This window comes from Melospiza melodia, chromosome 4 (assembly GCF_035770615.1).
Source record: "Melospiza melodia melodia isolate bMelMel2 chromosome 4, bMelMel2.pri, whole genome shotgun sequence".
Taxonomy (NCBI): domain Eukaryota; kingdom Metazoa; phylum Chordata; class Aves; order Passeriformes; family Passerellidae; genus Melospiza; species Melospiza melodia.
Genome location: NC_086197.1, coordinates 19,668,047 through 19,687,471, shown reverse-complemented (window position 1 = coordinate 19,687,471; position 19,425 = coordinate 19,668,047). Strand labels below are relative to the sequence as shown.

The following is a 19,425-nucleotide window of genomic DNA, read 5'->3' as shown; positions in this document are numbered from 1 at the left end:
AAAGCCAACTTGTATCTTTATGACTTACCACCAAAGCGTATGATTCGTGGGCAAATGTTTCTTCCAGACAGATATCACATTCTCAAAGTATGGATGGGAACTTTACTCACACTCATTGCAGCAAAATTTCTTACAAGGAATAAACTTCAGGGCAAAGCATCACAAACAAGCAGACTGTTTGTATACTGGTTTTTTTTTTCAGTTGACTTAAAAGTTCCAAAGTAGAGTATTTTTTCCAAGACCAAAGCAAATACAGCAGAAGCAGTACAGATAAATAGATCTATTAAGCCAAACACAATTCTTTGAAAAATTGCAATAGTTATTCTAAAGACTGAATATAATTGGCTTTTGAAAAATCAGACCTTAGTCTAGACAGAGCAAACTGTGCTATTAGCCAGCTGTTAGGTGGAATACTACAAGCTCTGGCAATGACAGATTTTATTCACTGTCTTGATCACCAGCTGTTTTTTCTGCAGATAAAAATTTCAGTCACTACCATTGTAGAAACCACGGAGATCAACAATCCTGGTTGTATCAGGAGTTACAATAACATTCTGGTTTTACAGTTTCAGTCCTCATTAACTTTTGGCTTGAGACAGCTGACATTACTTACCAGACTAAAAGTGTAATTTCAAGGGCTCCCAGGACAAACACTTCTATACAAAGATAAAACTAAGTTTCTACAGAAACACTCAGCATGATTGACTTTACCATATTCATGCTATTAGCCATGTTTCCATCATGAATCCAAAGGTCCTCCTAAACAAAATGAACCAGAAAAGGTTTGGTTGAAGATGTTACCTGATGAGCCACCACCACAAAAGCTTCACAGCTTAAGCAGGTCAGGACAAACCCTCTGGAGAGAGCTGAACTTCACTAAATGTACAGAAATGGAAAGCCAGTCTGTAGGCACTTTACCAGTGGGTACTTTACCTCAAACACAGCAGAATACTATTGATTAAAGACCAAAATCAGTATTTCAGTCTTCAGATACCAAGATGGGTATCTTGCTCATTCCCTGACTTTAGAAATTCAATTCTTTTGCTGGATTTGGTAGCCTTGAAATCTTTAAAACCCTTATGTCCCTCAGGAAAGAACAATCCAGGTAATTATTTCTCCATTCTCTGCAAAGAGAAAAGCAGGAGACCAGAAACTGACTTTTAATGAAAATACGGCTCCAGCTGCTGAAGGCTGTCCAGCAGCATTTAAAGCAGCACTATGAGATATTTCAGTGTATTATCCTGTCATCCACTAAAATAGCTGAGACAGGAAAAAAAAATCTTTTAATTGTAGCTGGCAAAAAACAAAAGGCCAAATAGTAAAGTTGCTTGTTTAGGTTTTTATACAGGCATGGAGCTTGTATTCGTGGCCCACTAAGGAGCTCTCTTAAGTCTATCACTTGAAGACCAAAACATTGGTCTGAGCAGTGAGCTGAGTGTGACAGATCCAGATGAGTATTTGATGGAAATGCATAGGCTGTAGCATTGCTATTCAATCACAGTGATTAAGACCTTTCCAAAATATGCAGTTGCTCTGACAGACAAACAGTTCTTTCAGATCTTTGGCAAATCTTGGGCTAACCAAATTTAAAATCAGTTTTAACACATCAATTGAAAAGATGTAAAGGCATGTCAAAATACAGTGGGAACAGATATCTGAAGTATAAATATTGTATCATCAACCCCTGTACTTGACTCTATTTCTCCCTCCACCCAAATGAAATTTGTTTTTGAAACGGCATAGAAGTTTCTGCTCACCAGATCTGGAACACTATCATGTTTTAAACTTTAGGTCAAACAGCTTCCCTGTTTGCCATGGGTTTTCAACTGTCCCTTTAGGCAGTACATGGTTTGATGAGGCCAGCATTCTTGTTCTTTTCTGTAAAGCACCTGGCACAATTCAGATCTCCTAGTCATTACTCCTAGTCACCCAGAAATTCTCTGTAAACTAGAAGCCAGGGTAAGCAGCAAACCTGAGCAGGATGCTGATCTCAAACCCTTTTGCCATCTGATTGTTCCAGTGCCCCTGGTGCATCATTTATCTCAGGCTGACTGACCCTCAGCAGGGCACTGCAGCAGCTCAGCGGGGCACAGGACAAGGCTGCACACCAAGCTGCAAACCAGGTGATGATGTCAGGAGGGAAAAGCAGCAGGGAAGTCCTCCAGGACAAAAGCAAGTGTGGCTAAGCACATGTAAGTGTGAAAGAGAAAGCTCTTCTTGCAGAAACTGCACACACTTCAAGGAAAAAGAAAAAAACAAACCAACCAATAAACCAAGAGCTGAGTCAGCCATCAGTAGCATGAGACAAACCTGAACAGAAACGAAGAGCAAGAATACAAAAATACCATTTGACACCCTTCTTACAAATCTAGATCCGATAATATGATGAATCACAAACACTTGCACCTCCTTTTTATATTAGGATTCAAAAAGAATATACACATCTTCACAAAATGCATTTAGTTGCCATATAATATACTTGGATTGAAATGAAATTTGCACTTTGAAATTTTTTTTTTAAAAATGGTATGAGAATATTCCCTCACATTTCTCCACCAAATTTCTTCTTTAAAATATAACAGGCAAAGGGCACAGAGACTGGACCTAGAAAAGCATTTTTTCTCCCGATGATACTCTGTACATTTTACGGTATTTACACTGAAGTAAATGAGCAGAAGTCTGAAGAAATTAAACACTTTCCAGTGCTAAAATCAAAACATAAGCATACAATTTTTTAATTTCATTATTTTAAAGTACAGAAAGTGGAAACTATGAATATCAAATACAAATTTAAACAAAGCCACTTGTCCTCCCCTAGAATAATCAATGTGAACTACTTATAGAAACTTACAAATTTAAAGTAAAATCAAAACAAAATAAATACTGTACATACACTTTCCCTGCCTGCAGGCAAAAGAGGATGGGAAATACTGTTATGAATTGAAAAAAATGCTCTTAAAGCTGCAGCATCCCATTTCCCAGCCAAATACTTAACACAGTAGTGCGTTTCTGTAAAAAGGAAGACACACATACACCGACCCCTACTGAGCAGACAAGCTAACATTTTCAGAAACATTAAGAAGGAAAGATAGAAATTAGACTATGAGAGTAGAAAAAGGAGGAAGAGACAAATGGGCCAGCAAAACATTACTACAAAACTAGTAAATATAGCCAAGAACTAGCCCCATTTTTTGTTTGGTTTTTTTTTCAAATTCCATGTTTGTTTTTTTTTTAAAAAAAAGATTCACCAAAGCATTGGCAGCAATAGACATTTCCCAGCAGAAGTGACAATACATATCAATATAATCTGTTAAAGTGATCCCTTTCATTCCCTTCCCACAGCATGAAACTCTTATGGCTTAATTTATATTAAAAGTAGAAAAAGTCTTTTTTTTTTCCAAACAGAAATGCAGCCTATGAAGAACTTGCATCTCCTTATCAGTGCTACTTTCATTTCCCATCCACTGCATGACTTATCATTCATACTCTCCCACAAAGAGGGTTACCATGGTGGTTTTTTGTTGGGTTTATTTTTTAGAAAAATGGATGTTGCAGCTTTTCATCTTGTTTAACAATAAACAGTAAGGCCCTTGGTTCCATTTGTATTTCTTCTGTCAAAGAGTAGTGCTGGGCTCACTCAGCCCCAGAACTACAAACAGCTTTTAATGGTCTGGAAGTGTTCTGTGACTGACACTCTGGAAAGACACAAGGCTTGGGGGTCGTGGTGGGAGTGTGAAGGGACAGGTGGGCACGTGGAGCCTGAAGAGGGCACAAGCCACTGGGTCATTCTAGTTCTGCTTAGTCTCCACAGCTACCAAAAAGGGGGTAGGCAAGATTCCCACCAGCTCTGGCTTTGAAATCCTGCAAAAATTTTCAACACTTGCAACTTTATGGTCTCATGAGTGAAGGTAGCTTATGCCTTAAGCAAAGCCAAAGTGTCAAAAAAGTGGTCGTGACACTGTGCTCTCTTACATCTCTACCAAAGGTAACACAAGAACTTCAAACACCAAAAATTAAAAAAAAAAAATCAAAACCCCAAAGCCTCTCATGTGATCAGAAAACAACAATTTTAACTCTCAACATCTAACCCTTCCAAAATTCTCTTTAAGAATGAATTCATGTAGAGTATTATAGGTTGCATAGGTAATCTACCTCAGAGGTCAACAAAGGCTACCCTGTAGCCAGGGTTTATTAGCAAGTATAATAGGAAAAGAAAAGGGAAAGTTGCTGGAAGAATCTTGGATATAGCTTCTAGGTGGTCTTTCCATTTTCATATTTGTTTCTTTTTCTGCAATTGTAGGAACATGAGAACTTAAGAGAGTGGGAAAACCCCTACAATATTTCATTTCCTATTGTTCTGCCTACAAACAAAAAAAATGAGTTTTATGCCAAATGCAAGTTCTCTGACTTTTCAAAAAATATTACCCTTGAAAAAAGTTACCATAGCAGGTGTCATTTGCTGTTGTCCAGCCAGTGTTCCCTACTCCCTCCCTCTTCCACCCCAAGTGAGACAGCAAAGAAAAAAATTGGGCTTTTTCTCTCCACTACAATAACACAAGGTTCAGGCCATCTACAGAAAGACTGGTGCAGAAGTGATTTCAGCTAGAATACAATAAATATATCTCTACATACAAGTACACAAAACAAGTGAGGTCACCACATCCTCTTCATCAGCTACCAGGAGATTTCTTTTTTCTTGTTTGTTGTTTTTGCTTTTTTTTTTTTTTTTTAATACTGCTTAACATGGCAATTTCTTTTGAATTAACTTGTTCTAAGTTGGAACATCAGATTTAACTTCTGCTGGAAGCATGGATATTTGAAGAAAATGGGAATGAACCTCTGCCTGTTGACAGCCTGTGAAGAGACTATGACATAAATTCATGACAGTGGAGAGCCACTCAGGAAAAAAAAAAGAAAAATAGAAAGGATAAAACCAAGAAGAAATAATATATATGGGTCCAGCCATATCTATATTTCAACTGTAAGATACAGATGAATAGCATGGATGGTCAGAAAAGGGACTCTGTATAAACCAATCACATGTACAAGAAAGCATACTCTGTATTTGAAAATTCCTTACTCCAGATTCTATTCTGGCATACTTTTACTTTAGACAAAAATCTGTCTTTAAGGAGAGAGAATTCATTCTTTATTCTGCTCTGAATCTGATTGCTGCCCTAAACTGGAATTTTCTATCATTAGAAATTGCACAGCCAGCAGGAAGGAAACGGTTTGGTTCAATATGCTAAAGCTGAAACAGTTTCCAAAGCCTGGCAGGCATTAAACCCATTTGCTCAAGTTTAAATGAAGAGAAAATTTATATGGGTATATAATTTTAACTAATATTGACAACATAGTTTATTTCTTTTACTTACTTTGGTGAGAACATATTAGAAGATAGTTAAAATATTCTCTTTTAACTATTTCCATCTAGAAAACATAGCACCTGAGAACTGCACGTCCTTATAGTCATTTTCAGCACCTGTAGAATACTTCTTAGCTTATCTTCTGCTTTTTAGAAATCCTTGACTACCTCCATTCCCAATACTCTAAAGGTGGATAACGTGTGTTAAATTAAAAAAAAAAAAAGACTAAAAACTTGGTTTTGTGAAACATTAATTAGCAAACAAAAAAATAGTTTAAAAATTCACCTACACAAGTCACAGAAGAAGTAAAGTCATCATAATAGAAAAGCAAGGCTGCAAAAAACACTCCTAAACTATAATTTCCAATCTCCAGACAAAGTAAAGCTATGAAAGCTGCCTGACTTTTTTTGCAGTGGCACTCCATTTTGATGCTTCTCCCTTTAGAAACAGGATAACATAGTGCTAACTGGTTCTGACCCTGCAGCAATAAAGAACACCTGACATCAGAACTATTTCCACAAATTCCTAAACTCATTCATAGTCTAGCCTAAACAAAAATAACTCTGCACAAATATTCCGGAAAATAAAACTGACTTTGTTTTTAAACCACAAGAGAAAATTATTCCAGTATAGGATATGGAGGAAGGAAAAATTGGTGTGGAAAATTAAAATCAATTTGATGACTTGGACAGCTATGCAGGAGTATTTTTACTCTTACCAATCAAAAAACAAAAACCATAAACCCCAACCAACAATATTGTTGTCATTAGCATATTGACATTTACATTTTGGCTGGACCCTGCAAAATGCCCTTTTTCCAGAATCAAGTAAAAGTATTCCCCTTTCTGCCTTCATCCCCGACCCTTAAAAGTTAAATATTTAATTTTATATTACAGAAAAATACAAATTTTAAATCAAAATTATTTACAATAATTCAGAATTGGCATTTGCTATCAGCTCTGTATGAAGCCTGACACAAATGGTCATTCTGATACCAGTAAGCTACTTAAATGCTTATATATATGGACCAGTTAAGACTTTCCATTTGCTGTCTTGCCCAGCTTTGAAAGCAGCACACATTCTCCTGCTTTCATGACTCCTCAGTAAAATGTGTTTAACATACAATAACATTTTAATGCTTCTTCCATGCTACATTAAGTAAAATGCCAAATCTTTTAACTGCAATGTGTATCTTACGAGTTATTTGAGAGCAACTGTTATGAAGAAACTTTTATCTTAACTGATGTACTCGTTCCTCCAAAAGATGTAATGGGTCTTCCTCCTTTGTACTAACTCTTAAATAACTAGTACAAATACAATTTCAGGGAGTCTTTTTACACAAGAAAATCATCACAGACAGATCATCAGGAGGAAAATATGAACTCAGATTTGAAGGAAAGAGGTGTATTTTAAAACAAGTTAGCTACTGGACCAACATAAGAAAATTCTTCTGTCTTTAGGAGTCTCTTCTAGTCCATTAAATAAATAAATCTGATATTAAAAAGGACAGGTCAAAAAATAATCAAGCTGGCAGAGAATATGCAACTTGCAGGTCAACAGAAGCCCAGCCAATAGCTTACAAAAAGCAGGAAAAAAATAATAAGATTCCTTATGCCTTAATTTAAAAAATAATTAATAATGCATCTCACCCCTATTTAAGACTATAACCTGAATATCAAATTTAGGAGTCCAGACTAATCACAATTAATGTGGCTCTCCACTGCACCAAACACACATTATCAAAACAATTTAAAACTTTCACATTATTAAATCTAAATTAATAAACACCCCCCCCCCAGAAAAAGTCTTCCAAATAAATAGTTTCTTAAATGAATTTAAAAGTTGTGAAAAATCTATCAGAAATAAATTATTGATAAACCACCTTCATCATCTTCCCCTCATTAATTTAGGTCAGAAACTACCAGCAACAAATGATATTCAAGCCCTGATGAGAGACTATTTCTCACAGTCCATGTCTCTCTGAAGATTTCCCCGTTCCCGTATGGTTATTGCTGAGCAGGTGTGGCACAGTGAAAATGCAGCATTGGGTTGGGTTTTTTTGTGTGGGTTTTTTGTTTTTCCTTTTTTTTTTTTTTTCTTTTTCTTTCTTTCTTTTGTTCATCAGGCAGTGTTTTCTATGGTACATGCAAGTCTGCTTCAAGCAGAGGAATAACAGCAGCTCCAGGCTCTGTTGCCCTCAATACTGGTCTGTAGGAAAGACAGCAGTAGTACAGGTAGCAGCTACATTAAACAAAGAAGCGTGCATGGCCGTTCCGGTTCAGCTTCAGGATCTTCCCAAGGCGCTGTTTAGCAGTTGCCATTCCTTTCTTTGGACGTTTGCCTGAAAAACCCAAGCGAGGACTTCAGTCAGCAATTTCAGGATCAATTTTAATTATTGTACAACAATGGTGAAAACCCAGCTTTCAAGTTGAAGCAAGCCAAATTTTCACTGGAATCAGTTTGTAAAACAAGCAGGGAACCAGAGTAGTTAGAAAGAACACCCCCAGGAACTGTTTATCATAAATAAAATGAGTGTATTATGGCTATCAGCTCTGTATGAAGCCTGACGCAAATGGTCATTCTGATACCAGTAAGCTACTTAAATGCTGATATATATGGACCAGTTAAGACTTTTAACACTTACAAATATTTACAAAAATATTTACAAATATTTTCAGTCTAGGAAGCAGAGTGGGTGTAGTAGGCGAGAACTTAAACTGAGCTTCCTGAATTTTATTCAAGTTATTCTTGAGTAAACTGCAGAATATAAACTAGAAACCAAAAACCTACATAGTATGCTCATCAGACTGTTTCTGAAGTGTCAAGAGTTTCTAAACATTTTATTAAGCTTATCTGATTCAGACTAGTTACATCTCTCTTAATTCCACCTCCCCACATTCTGTACCAAAATCTGAGTGTCCACAGCATGCTCACTTGGTATTTTCCCTCAAGGTCTAATCCTATCCTTTACTCAGTTTCTGCATTCAGTCTGTTACTTCCCTCCCCCAGCCCTCTTTGGCAAGTCAGCATTACCTTTTGTTGCCTGGTTGCTGATGGGGGGTGGGTTTGATGCTGGCCTCTTCGTTGGGTGCAGTGGGACAGACAAGGACGTTTCCCCATAGGGCCTGTCGGGGCTAAGGCTGCCATCACTCAGCTGACACTCTGCTTGCATCAGGCTGGAGTCTCGTGTGTATTTGCCATGCTGAAAACTCAAGCTGTTGCTGTGGACTATGCTTCTATTTTCCTGAACTTTAAAACTGGGTTCTGATGCACCCTCCTTCTTGATATATTTTTGAGTTTTATTTGCATCCTAGTATGGAAATGAGAAGAAAAGATGTACAAGTTAGTAGCTTCTGGCTACAGGTTCACTCCAGTTTTTCCCATTATACCACTGTGAAACAGGTACTGTTTGAAACAGGTATTTCAGTTCCACCAGTATCTGGCCATTTTATGAGTCCATCATTTCTTTTAGAATAGATACCTCTTAAAGATAACATGAAAGCTTTTCCGTATGCACCTAAGGGCAATGCTATTGCTTAGGTATACATACTAATGTACTCCATTCCCCTACTTCCTTTTTTCAGCTTGCAGTGACCAAAACAAATGCAATTGTTCTTGATTAAACCAGCCACTATAACAAGCCATACCATAATCACTGACTACTTTATTGGTAATTTGTTTTCAATATTCACCTGATGAAAGAATAAATGCTAAATTGGGAATTACAAACTGCAAAGGAGTACCATGCAGTCAAATATTCTTACAAAGCATACACCACAAAGCACACAGTTAAAAAGCCTATTTAATGGCTGTATTTTGCAACTTTAGTTGTTCTAGTTAATTATTCTAATACTTCTAATACAGACAAGTTCAGAAATATAAAAAAGTTCACAATGTAGAAAAGCTCAGATTGTCAGAGTGTAAGGCACACAACCTTTCATTCCTCGCTGGATTCCATTTGGACATCAGAAAACAAAACTATTTCTACCTGCTAGCTGTTGAAAGCTATCAGTTCAGCAGTACCAATCTCCTAAGCAAGCATTTTTACTATACATACTATCAACAAGTTCCCCTTGTTCTAATGTTCTGTAAGGAATAACAATGAATAAACAAAGTCTTCCCCAGTTGGAATTAATACAAATTCACACATTTTTAATGCAGTAATTTTTATTTTTCAAGATATTGTCCTGAGCACCTTAATATTAGGCACTATGAGAGAAAAGAATTTGAAAGGAAAAAACCCAAAACAACAGTGAAAAAATCCATGACAAAAATAACCCAGTTACCAGAACCAGAAGTATCTGTGAGATACACAGTGTTTAGAGACCAGCCCACCATGCCTTCTGTACTTAGAATTTCACCATCTCTTCTCCTATAAAAATGTGTCCAATATATTCTAAGTATTGCTTTACCTGAGGGGTAATCCTCGAAGCTTCATTCAGGTGTCTAGTCCATGCTGAAGTTCCCAAGTCTCCTTCCTCCTCCTTCACAGACCTACCTAAAGAGAAGTTTAACAAGTTTAAATTTTAATACTTTCACTCTAGCCACAACTTTCCCATTCTTGTAAGTATGCCACAAAACTTTTAGAAGGAAATATTTAGAAATATTTAAATATTCTGATGATAAGCTAAGTTTGCTCCAGTTTTCAGAAGTAATACTTACTTTTAATAGAAAAATACAATGCAAACCCACAGAATACACCTTCTAAAATGTCAGTCTGATTTATTTAAAAGCTACTAATCTAATAACTACAAATCTAAAAATGTAACTTTAAGTGATTATTCTGAGCACTGTGCCGAAAGCAGGGAGCAGCAGTTCCTCAGTTCAGATACCTACCACATTCCATGGGTTTGTGGCTCTGGGATGGCTGTCTGTCTTTATGCCGACTCCTGGGGTAGCTTCTGTGTTCCTGAAGAGAGGTTCTTTTACTTGTGCAGTCTGTGCTTTGAGTATGACCTGGTAAACATGTAGTATAGTGCAATCCTGCCATAGAAAGCATGCCCTGAATAGCTTCTTCTTCTGTACTTGTCGAGGTAGGACATTCCCTAGGAAAATCAAGGGAGTAGTGAGCAGTTCAAACAGAACCCTTTGAAGGACTGATTTTTACACTGCCATAAAGTACATGCTAAAAGATCTAACAGTTCATAAAAAATGCCCACAATGTGCTTACTTTTTACTGGGAATTTCATTTCTGGATGGCTTCTGGGTATTTTGACAAAGGTCTCGTGTGACCTTAGATTCCTCTTTGAAATTGGATGTTACTTCCTGCTTCTCTTCATCACCTGAGCTTTCTGACTCCTCTGTGGAGGAATCCTTCTGCTGAAACAAGAAGAAACAGTATGCAGAATGGTCACCAGACCTCCTAAGCAAAGACTGAATTGATGCCTTAGGTTTTAGCTTTTATATTTTTCAGATTCTGTATTGTTTTAGTGTGTAGTTCTGAGCTTCATATTAAGGGTCAGTAAGCTCTCTTCACAGAGTAGAAAGACAAAACAATTCCTTTCCTAGCTTGGCACCAAGGACAAATTATCCAAATTCCAGGTCCAAGAGCATCAACAATGTGAACTGAAGAAAGAAAAACAAGAAGGATGGCACTTCCTAAGCTAAAGCTATAATTGGACAATTAACTCCAATATGAAAATGGACCAGAACTTATTGAAGTATAAGACTCTGTGACTGGTTGTGTATTTTGTGACCATTTTTGAGTCCATCTTGGGTTCAGCTCTGGTTGGGTTCTTGTGCTGCCCAAGGTGGATCTACTGAGGCCTTTTATTAAACATCTACTGTATTCCTTTAGCTCTATCTAGACTGTTCTAGGTCAGCCTTCACAAGGCAGCGCTACCTTAGTTTATGCTAAGTGAAGAACTCAAAAGTTTCAGGGTCCAACTGTTTTTATACTTATAGTATCCAGAATGCAGTTAATCTGAATACAGCAGCTGAGATGCTACACATTCAAATTTTGCAATACTGATAAGTACATGTTTCACAATACAGAAGGCATCTCCAAAAATCCATTTTTTACAAAGCACCTCACATATGACACCATACTCAAATCACTGCATTCTCTTTAATGAGAGCATTAATTATTCTTATCTTCAATATTCAAAGTACAGGATAAAAATACAGAAGTATGGTTCCAAGCAGCAGACAGAATTGATGCCTACTATATATAACAGGACACATTCTGCCCCACAAAACTGCTTCTGGTTCCTGCTCTCACAAAATATAACTTTCAACAGCACCATCTCTGATGAATGACAGATACTCCCAGGTAAATCCAGAGGACAGCAGGAACACAGACACAACAGCTGCTGCCTCTCTTACAGAGGCACAGCCTCATTTCATGAATGAAAGAGCTTTTCAGCTCCTGCTGAGATTACAGCTTGTATGGGCAGGAGCTTCTCAAAGGTGGAGCAACCATATGTGACTCAATATGCCTTTACAGGAAGCAAGGGCTACAGTACATATGTTCCATCTTGGTAATTCAGACTAATCTATTTTCAACAAATACAGAGAACATCACTATTTTTTTTCCTCAAGCCAAGGAGTATATGTGATACTCAACAGAGGTTTTGAAAACAGAAGATCAGAACATTGATAATTCTTAAAGACTGACACTATTATCCCCACCATCAAAAACAGAAGTGGAATGAATGAAGTGCATTTTATCACCAAGAGGTATTTTTATATAATAGTTTCATTCACACAAGCAGCTTCCTAAAATTAAAAAGCAGGAGAACATGGAAAAGAGTAAGTACAGCATAAATATAAAACATTCACTCATTTACAAAGTCACACAAAACTGGCTATATTCTCCTGCAAAGATGAAATGTATCACTTCTGAGCCACCACTGATTCTGTGTCTTAGAAAAGGAAACCTGAGCCAAAGCTGCTGGCAATGCAGTTTAGGAAACCAGAAGAAATCACACCATGAAGGTTCCTATCACTTACTCCAACATTTAGATTATGTAATGATGAAAGACAGCAAGTATAAAAAAAAATCTTGACCACCATGGAAAAAGTAGGAATATGAAGACTTCTTGTAAAGTCATATAATAGGCTGACAACTGAAAGAAAGACCAAGGCATTAGCCTTCCAGAAGCATGAAACAAAAATGTCAGGTAATCACTTCACCTTACTGCTAACCAATAAGAATTTAAATTACTAAGTACAAACCAAATTTGCAAATAAAAAAATAATTATTTATAAACACATTCACACATCTCTAAATTCTAGAGCTTGCATTAAAAATATGTGTGTAAATATCTACACATATATGTGCATTCATACTTCATTTAATTCTGAAGAAATCACCACAATCTAGACCCTCAAATGGAGGACTCCCATTTATTTCCAACAGTCTAAAATCCCTGAAAAGGATTTAGCCACTCCAGATTGTTTATAAAACTGAATACCTGTAAGATGGTTTCCTATTAACTGTGCTCTAAAAGGAAACTGTGTGGTAGATACTCGTAATTTGAATGAAGAAATTTAGACTTGTTATTGAAGAAATAAATAAAGCAACCGGGACCTGACTTTCCTCAGACTATCTTTGTTCCAGAGCAGGGTTCATCCTCTGCCAACCCCACGTCAATGACAAAGAATATGAAATTTCAAGATAGTATAGCTTTTTTCTCACCACTAGAATAAATGAAAAATGAAGCAGCACATTGTTTGATATTAATCTGAACAAGAACTACATACTTTGTTATTGCTGCTTTAATACAAATTTTGACCAGACAAATATGAAGTACATGAGCAAAATTATATTTAATTGCTTCATTCATTTCTGAGGCTTTTTTTATATGTACCTGTGTAGTGCAATCAGGCTCAGATTCTTCTGAATCAGAAATATCAGAGTACTCTGAGGATCCATTCCTGAGTTCTGATTTCACACTTTCAAAGAACACTGCAGAGAGAAGGATTAAAATATACGACACAACATTAACTATGTTAATATTTAACAGCTATTTTTGAAGCAAAATCCAAGAAACACATATTTTTACAGTCTGTAAACAAAGGCAAATCCATACAGTGATCTGGCTCACTAGTTTGCTTAGGATGACAGTCAGTTTTCTACTGCTGACCAACAGACTCCTCAAGCAATTGAGCAGATGAAGACAGGAAAAAACAGTTCATATTTCTTCTTTCCCTAAGGGCACCCACTTCAGAGATGTCACTTGGGTAGTTTCTGGGTTTTTTTGTACAGGCTGGAGTCAGAGCAGTTTTCACCAGCATGTGCCCTTGAAAGACTGCATTTGTCCCAAGGAACCACAAGCAGGAAACACATTGCTAAGTGTTTGGATTCCAGGGCTCAAGGCCAGGAATGAGCTGTATGTATACCTGGGTCAAGGCTGCTGGCAAAAATTTTGATTAAGTACAAATTCATTAAAGATGACAATATGCAGTTCAGTTAGCATAAGTTTTTTGGAGAAAAGCAAAAAAGGGTAAAAAAAATAATGACTGTGTGTCAAGAAAATAGGATCTAAAGAAAGAAACATTTACTTTAAAACATTTAAAACAAAGAAACATTACTTTAAAAGTATTTATAGTTTCATACAAAACAATGCTGAAAGCAAAGCTGAACAAATCAGAAAGTAACTTTAGAATGAAGACAAGTAAAATTGAAATGTTGTTTGTTTTCAGCATAGTTTTATATGAAATCACATAAAAACAATTCTTCCTAACTATAATTATGCAAGCATAAAGGATGTACCTGTAACTATGTATACAGTGCAATTCTAGTTGAGGTTTGCTCCTATTGAAGACTCTGGCAAAGATCACAATTAGGCATCAAATATATTTGAAGGGATATTATTGATTTCTAAACACTGCCCAGTGATAACTATTTTTAGAGTCAGAAGGAAGCTAACATGAGATTTGTCAGAGAGTAAATTGAACAGCTGGGACCAAAAGCTAGAGAAGACTGACTAAACTTAAGAGAGTATTAGAAAGAACCATGAGGAATATCCAAGCACATTAAATGAGCAACACCACTCTATAGGAAATTAAGCTTTATAAAGTAATGCTCAACATATAACGATAAATTAATGCTTTTAATTACTGCAGCTCAAAGCAACCCAAGGGATTTCTGACTATAATTCATGCCTCTGGCTCATTTCAAAAAGGCAAATAAGATTCTAGGATAAGGAAGAGCATGAACAATACAGAAAACATAATTTTAGAGATCAAAAGAACTCTCCTTTAGACTACTATCTTTTCCAAGAAACTATATTGCTCTGTATGCCTCCAGAGACAAGGAGGAATATTCCTCAAATTGGGCAAGTGAGAGTAGTCATAATCTGTGAGATCAGGCTAAGACACTGTGAAGTAAGAAAGATCTCAAACCACTTTCGCTTCGTTCACACCAAGTATCTTGCTCAATTAAGGACAGCACTTGATCTCTGTCCCTGTGCTAACACTGGGTCACCATTTAAAACCAGGATCTTGGCATGACACACAAAGCTAGACAGAGTCTGATCTGTTTAAAGGCATCTGTCTGTGGACATTCCTCTTGGCCTCAATCCCAGTAAGAACAACCAAAGTTGGCAGCTGTTCTGGGAACAGGTAGTTCCTCTGCCAGAATTCTCTGCAGACAATGCTTTTCCCCTCTCTCTCTAGAGTCTCAGTTAAGGTAAAATAATCACACATAACACAAACTCAGGGAAGTCTGAAGACACTCAATATTCAATTAAAAATATCAGGATTAGTCCTGAGCGCTCAATTTTTGGAAGAACAATTCCAACATTCACTTATAGTTCTAAGTACATTTAATGCATTTGGGTACTCGCTGCCATATTCATTCTGTATCAAATAAGAGCAATAATTTTGAAGAAAAGTTACCGTTTCTCTGTATGATTTAATCTTTGATTCAAGTACAAAATTTAGTTAGATTTACTTAGTTTAATTTTAGAAGCTGAAAACCACTACAGTAAGCCTTCACTCAACAAGCTGTTTGTCCTGTTTCAAGAATACCCAAGAGAGACTTCTCTCATGTGCAGGTTTTTTAATACTGTCCTCTGTGACATATGGAAGCACAGTCAACAGGGATTATAGTTTGCCTTGTTAATGAAAATAATTAAATATTTTATTCAGGTTGACAGCAGAGTCAAATGGTATGGTCTGTTGTACAGGAAACTCAGAACTGGAAGTCTCCAGAGGAGTCTAACCATCTTTTAAGTGTTGACTTCAGTTTTGTAATAAACACCTTCTGAGCCCTTTCAAGCTCTACTGTGAATGGATGTGACTTATAATACAGCAGGGAGCTGAACAGCTATGTCAAGGACTAATTCTATCTGCACACAGGTAAGAGCTATTAAAAACAGGCATTGGCAACAGGCATTTAGTATTGATACTTTACTAATACACTGTGTGATCATCACTGCTGAACACTTGGCAGGAGGCTACCAAAAACCACTAAAGATTAGTTCCCAGTGAAGGGTGGTTTAAAGCACTGGAAAGTGGAATGAAAGTGTTTTACAGATAACCTAAGTTCTTTCCTGACCTTGCAGATTACAAAGCTCAAATGCATAAGATTTTACTAATGTTAAATTATGTCTTTTCACTTGTATGGAATAAAGCAATGCATTAGTAAAACATACAAAATTGTATGATCAACTATGAAATTGCCAGGTTTAAAATTGGCTATGTATTATGATCTTTCATTCTCCAGAGTGAAATGATGATGAGTTTCTCACAATGAGGTATATTTTGGTTTTAACAACAAAATCCAATCAGCATTCTTACATTATGAAGCAGACCTAGAGTAACAAATACTCATCCAGAACACCAATTAAATCTCCACTGTGAAAAATGCTCTCCATAGCATTCATGACAGCACTAACAGAAAAAGGTGAGTTTTACTTTTCATCTCTATCCTGTTAGCTTCTTCAGTAGACAAATACTTAAGAAATGTTTTGTGTAACTTCTAATACTACTGCTCTGATTTATTTCTTGATCATCTATATACTCAATCAGACTGAAATATTACAAAAGGTAGTTAGACCCTCATTGAGACCATCAAAATGTTCAACTGATAGGACATGGAGACAATCTTACTGTTCAGTGGTTTCTGGGCATCCGCATTCCCTTCTCCTTCAAATCCTGAGGGCTGCTCTTCTACCTTCACAGCTGTCTTTTTTGACCTTGTCCTGTCATCTTCATCTTCACTGTCTGCTGTGTAAAGACTTCGATCTGTAAATGGACGCCTCTCATCTCTTCTCACAAAAAAAAAAAAAAGAAATTAGCTTTTACTCTTAAAAACCTGAAGCAACCATTTTCCTTCCACTATTTACAACACACTTTGAAGACATAACAGTAAGATTCTCTTATGCTCATCTCTTCATTCTGAATTGTAGGTATTCCCACTTACTTCCTATACAACTGTCATTTCAATAAAGATATGAAGTTTAACATCAGAGTACTTTTAATGAGAAGCACTCTTATAAACAGATACAAAACAACTCTTTCTACTTTGAAGCATTCCCTTCAGTACTGAGCATGTGAATGAAATGCTGTAACAAAGGAATATGCAAAGAATCCCTTCCTCTTCACTTCCTAACTGTGGCTCCACTAGGGGACAGCAGACACAGACACTCCTGTTTTCCTAGCCAGACTCTTACTGGTAAGAACTTAAGAGCTCTACAAATAGAAATATTAACAATTTGCATACTCCAGACCATAATAACCAGGAAAGAGTGTTCACAAGCAATCCTTTATACCTAATTATTCTTCCATTTGACAGCAGAAGGCGAAGATCATTGTCTTTTGTTCTCCATTCAGGTACTGTAGAAGAGGGCTGAAAGGGCTTGTTAAACCTCCCATTCAGTTTTGAGCTTGTGATATCCTAAAGAGGTAAAAGTAATCTTGCTTATTATTTCCTCCTATGAACTCAATTGGTTTTTTCTGCACTCCATAAAAGATTAAATTCACTACTAGCATGGTTACCACCTGGAAAACCAACTGAGAAAAGCTCAGACAAAACATGTTTGGATTTAAAGAACTTCAGGAGATGACTGCACCTTCTCCTTCCTTGAATCATTTATACTCTCCTGAAGCACCTGAAACAAATACAACTTTCCTAGAATACTCCTTTTATGTTTCCTTTGGAGAAATACCAATACACTAAGGCAAACCAGAAGCTGGGCTTGGAACTGCTACAGCAACTCCTGGGTTGGGTGCGTGCTTCCTGATATTAATATCTCAGAACTGATTTAAAGGACAGCAAAATATCAATAATGGATAGTAACTTGCCTTAAGCAGAACTTTCTTAGCTCAAAGCAATTTAAATTTGACAAACTCTGAAACAATGTATCCATATCACATGAGACAGAGTTCTAGTCTGTATTCTTACACATCTTAAAACCATTTTCTTTTCAACAGATTAGAAAACTACTCTGGTTTTGTTTTTTCTCACACACAACTCAATACTTGCCTCTTCCCATGGTGACATCTCCAGCCTTTTCAGCACCTCCCTAGTGTGAAGTTCCAGGATGTCCAGATTGGAAGGAGTTTTGGTAGCATGGTCTCGCAGCTTCCTCACCCTTCGCCTGGAGTGGTGAGGGGAAGCTGTTTCATGTGAAGATCGTGAACTTGGAGACACACCAAGAATTCCCTGAGTTTTAACTAATTTGCTGTTTTCCTCCTGTAATTAAAAGCACTTTTCAGAATAGTCTCAGAGGAATAAATCCACATATTTAAGTACTGCTTCTTATTCATCTAATTAAATGTAAATTATGTAAGGAAAATTGTTAGACATTTTAGATTAGTAACTACATGTTGCATTTGGATTTGATGTACAAAGTTTAGTTCTACTGCACCTTTTTTTTCATTTGAAGCTTTTATGCTATTCCACCAGAACAGTGCCACCAAAACACATGGTTTTATTCAGGAAGGCAGCACAGGGTAGAAATGTATTGTACACAACAGATCACATCCCCTCAGATTCATTCTCTTCACATGGAAATGTGAAAATTTTCATGTGAAAACAAGAATCAATAACCACTGAAGAATAAAGGAGCAAAACACTGATATGGGAAAGCAACAACAAAAAAAAAAAGCCACCCTGCCCCACTGACTAGAACACACAGCCACAAAACGGAGGAGTGAGCAAAACAGATGACAACTGGACCAGAACTAACTAACACAATAATAATAATTTTAAGCAGTTATAAGTAACTACACTTTAGAAATGCTAAACTACAAATAATTTCACCATTAAAATCTAAAAATCAACAAAAACACATAATTATAAAAATAATAAATAATCACACTGTCCATTTTCTTTAGCTGAAATACCCATAGCTGAGTATTCCAAAGAGTTTTCCTCTTGATATTCTATTATTAAATAAATGGTAAATAAATTTAAAGGTGCACATGGTCACCCAGAAGCATAACTTTGATGGAGTTGCCCGATTCAAAGATTTATTTTCTGAAGACTTATGTAGGGCTGCCTCTGTTCTTACCTCTACAGAACGAATCACTTTAGAGAGCTCTTTGATGAGATGCCCAGGCCTAATGTTGTCTGGAATTTCAAAGGCATGCTCTGTTACAAGCTGTGTGCAAAGAGAGAAGAAAAAGATACTTAATTTTGGGGTTTCTTTCCCAGATAAAAGCAGAAATAATATGAAATAAACAAAACTACAAGGGAAAAAATAAAAGTAAAATAAAAACCAGATTCATTTCTGTAATAATCATCACAAACTGCCAGGACTGATATACACATGCAGTAGCTTCCAGTCCAAGCTTTAGTAGCAAGCAGATATTCCTCAGTGTCTCCAGCATTCCAAAGAAGAGGTAACAGAAAGCCATACTGACAACCACTTGATTTTTTTTTATCCTCAGTACAGTAATCTCCTTTTTTCCCTTTACCATGGTCAGAATAGAGCAATACTTTGACATTCATTAGAGTCATGACTTTAAAAACACCTTAAGACTAAGGGAATGTCACCCTGACAAAAATTTAATCTCAAGAATAACCAAGAGTAACCAAGATGCAGATTTTTAGATATCTTCCTGACACCCAATTCTTAAAATTTACCTTCTTAGTTTATTTAAAATC

The 19,425-nt window shown here is 36.6% G+C and overlaps 1 protein-coding gene across 2 annotated transcripts in view; it reads right to left on the bottom strand.

Moving 5' to 3' along the window:
* Nucleotides 1–2,706: 2,706 nt before the first annotated feature.
* Nucleotides 2,707–19,425, bottom strand: part of KDM7A (lysine demethylase 7A) — a 61,568-nt gene continuing 44,849 nt past the window's right edge. The window contains exons 11-20 of one of the 2 annotated variants that reach the window (XM_063154135.1): nt 18,830–18,919; nt 17,800–18,009; nt 17,087–17,211; nt 16,425–16,582; nt 13,178–13,275; nt 10,537–10,685; nt 10,203–10,411; nt 9,779–9,864; nt 8,400–8,676; nt 2,707–7,707 (exon numbers count right to left, since the gene is read on the bottom strand). In XM_063154135.1, the coding sequence (XP_063010205.1) occupies nt 7,613–7,707; nt 8,400–8,676; nt 9,779–9,864; nt 10,203–10,411; nt 10,537–10,685; nt 13,178–13,275; nt 16,425–16,582; nt 17,087–17,211; nt 17,800–18,009; nt 18,830–18,919 (1,497 nt within the window). In that variant the 3' untranslated portion in view covers nt 2,707–7,612. The remainder of the gene's footprint in view (nt 7,708–8,399; nt 8,677–9,778; nt 9,865–10,202; nt 10,412–10,536; nt 10,686–13,177; nt 13,276–16,424; nt 16,583–17,086; nt 17,212–17,799; nt 18,010–18,829; nt 18,920–19,425) is intronic. The other variant, XM_063154136.1, reaches the window with a different exon arrangement.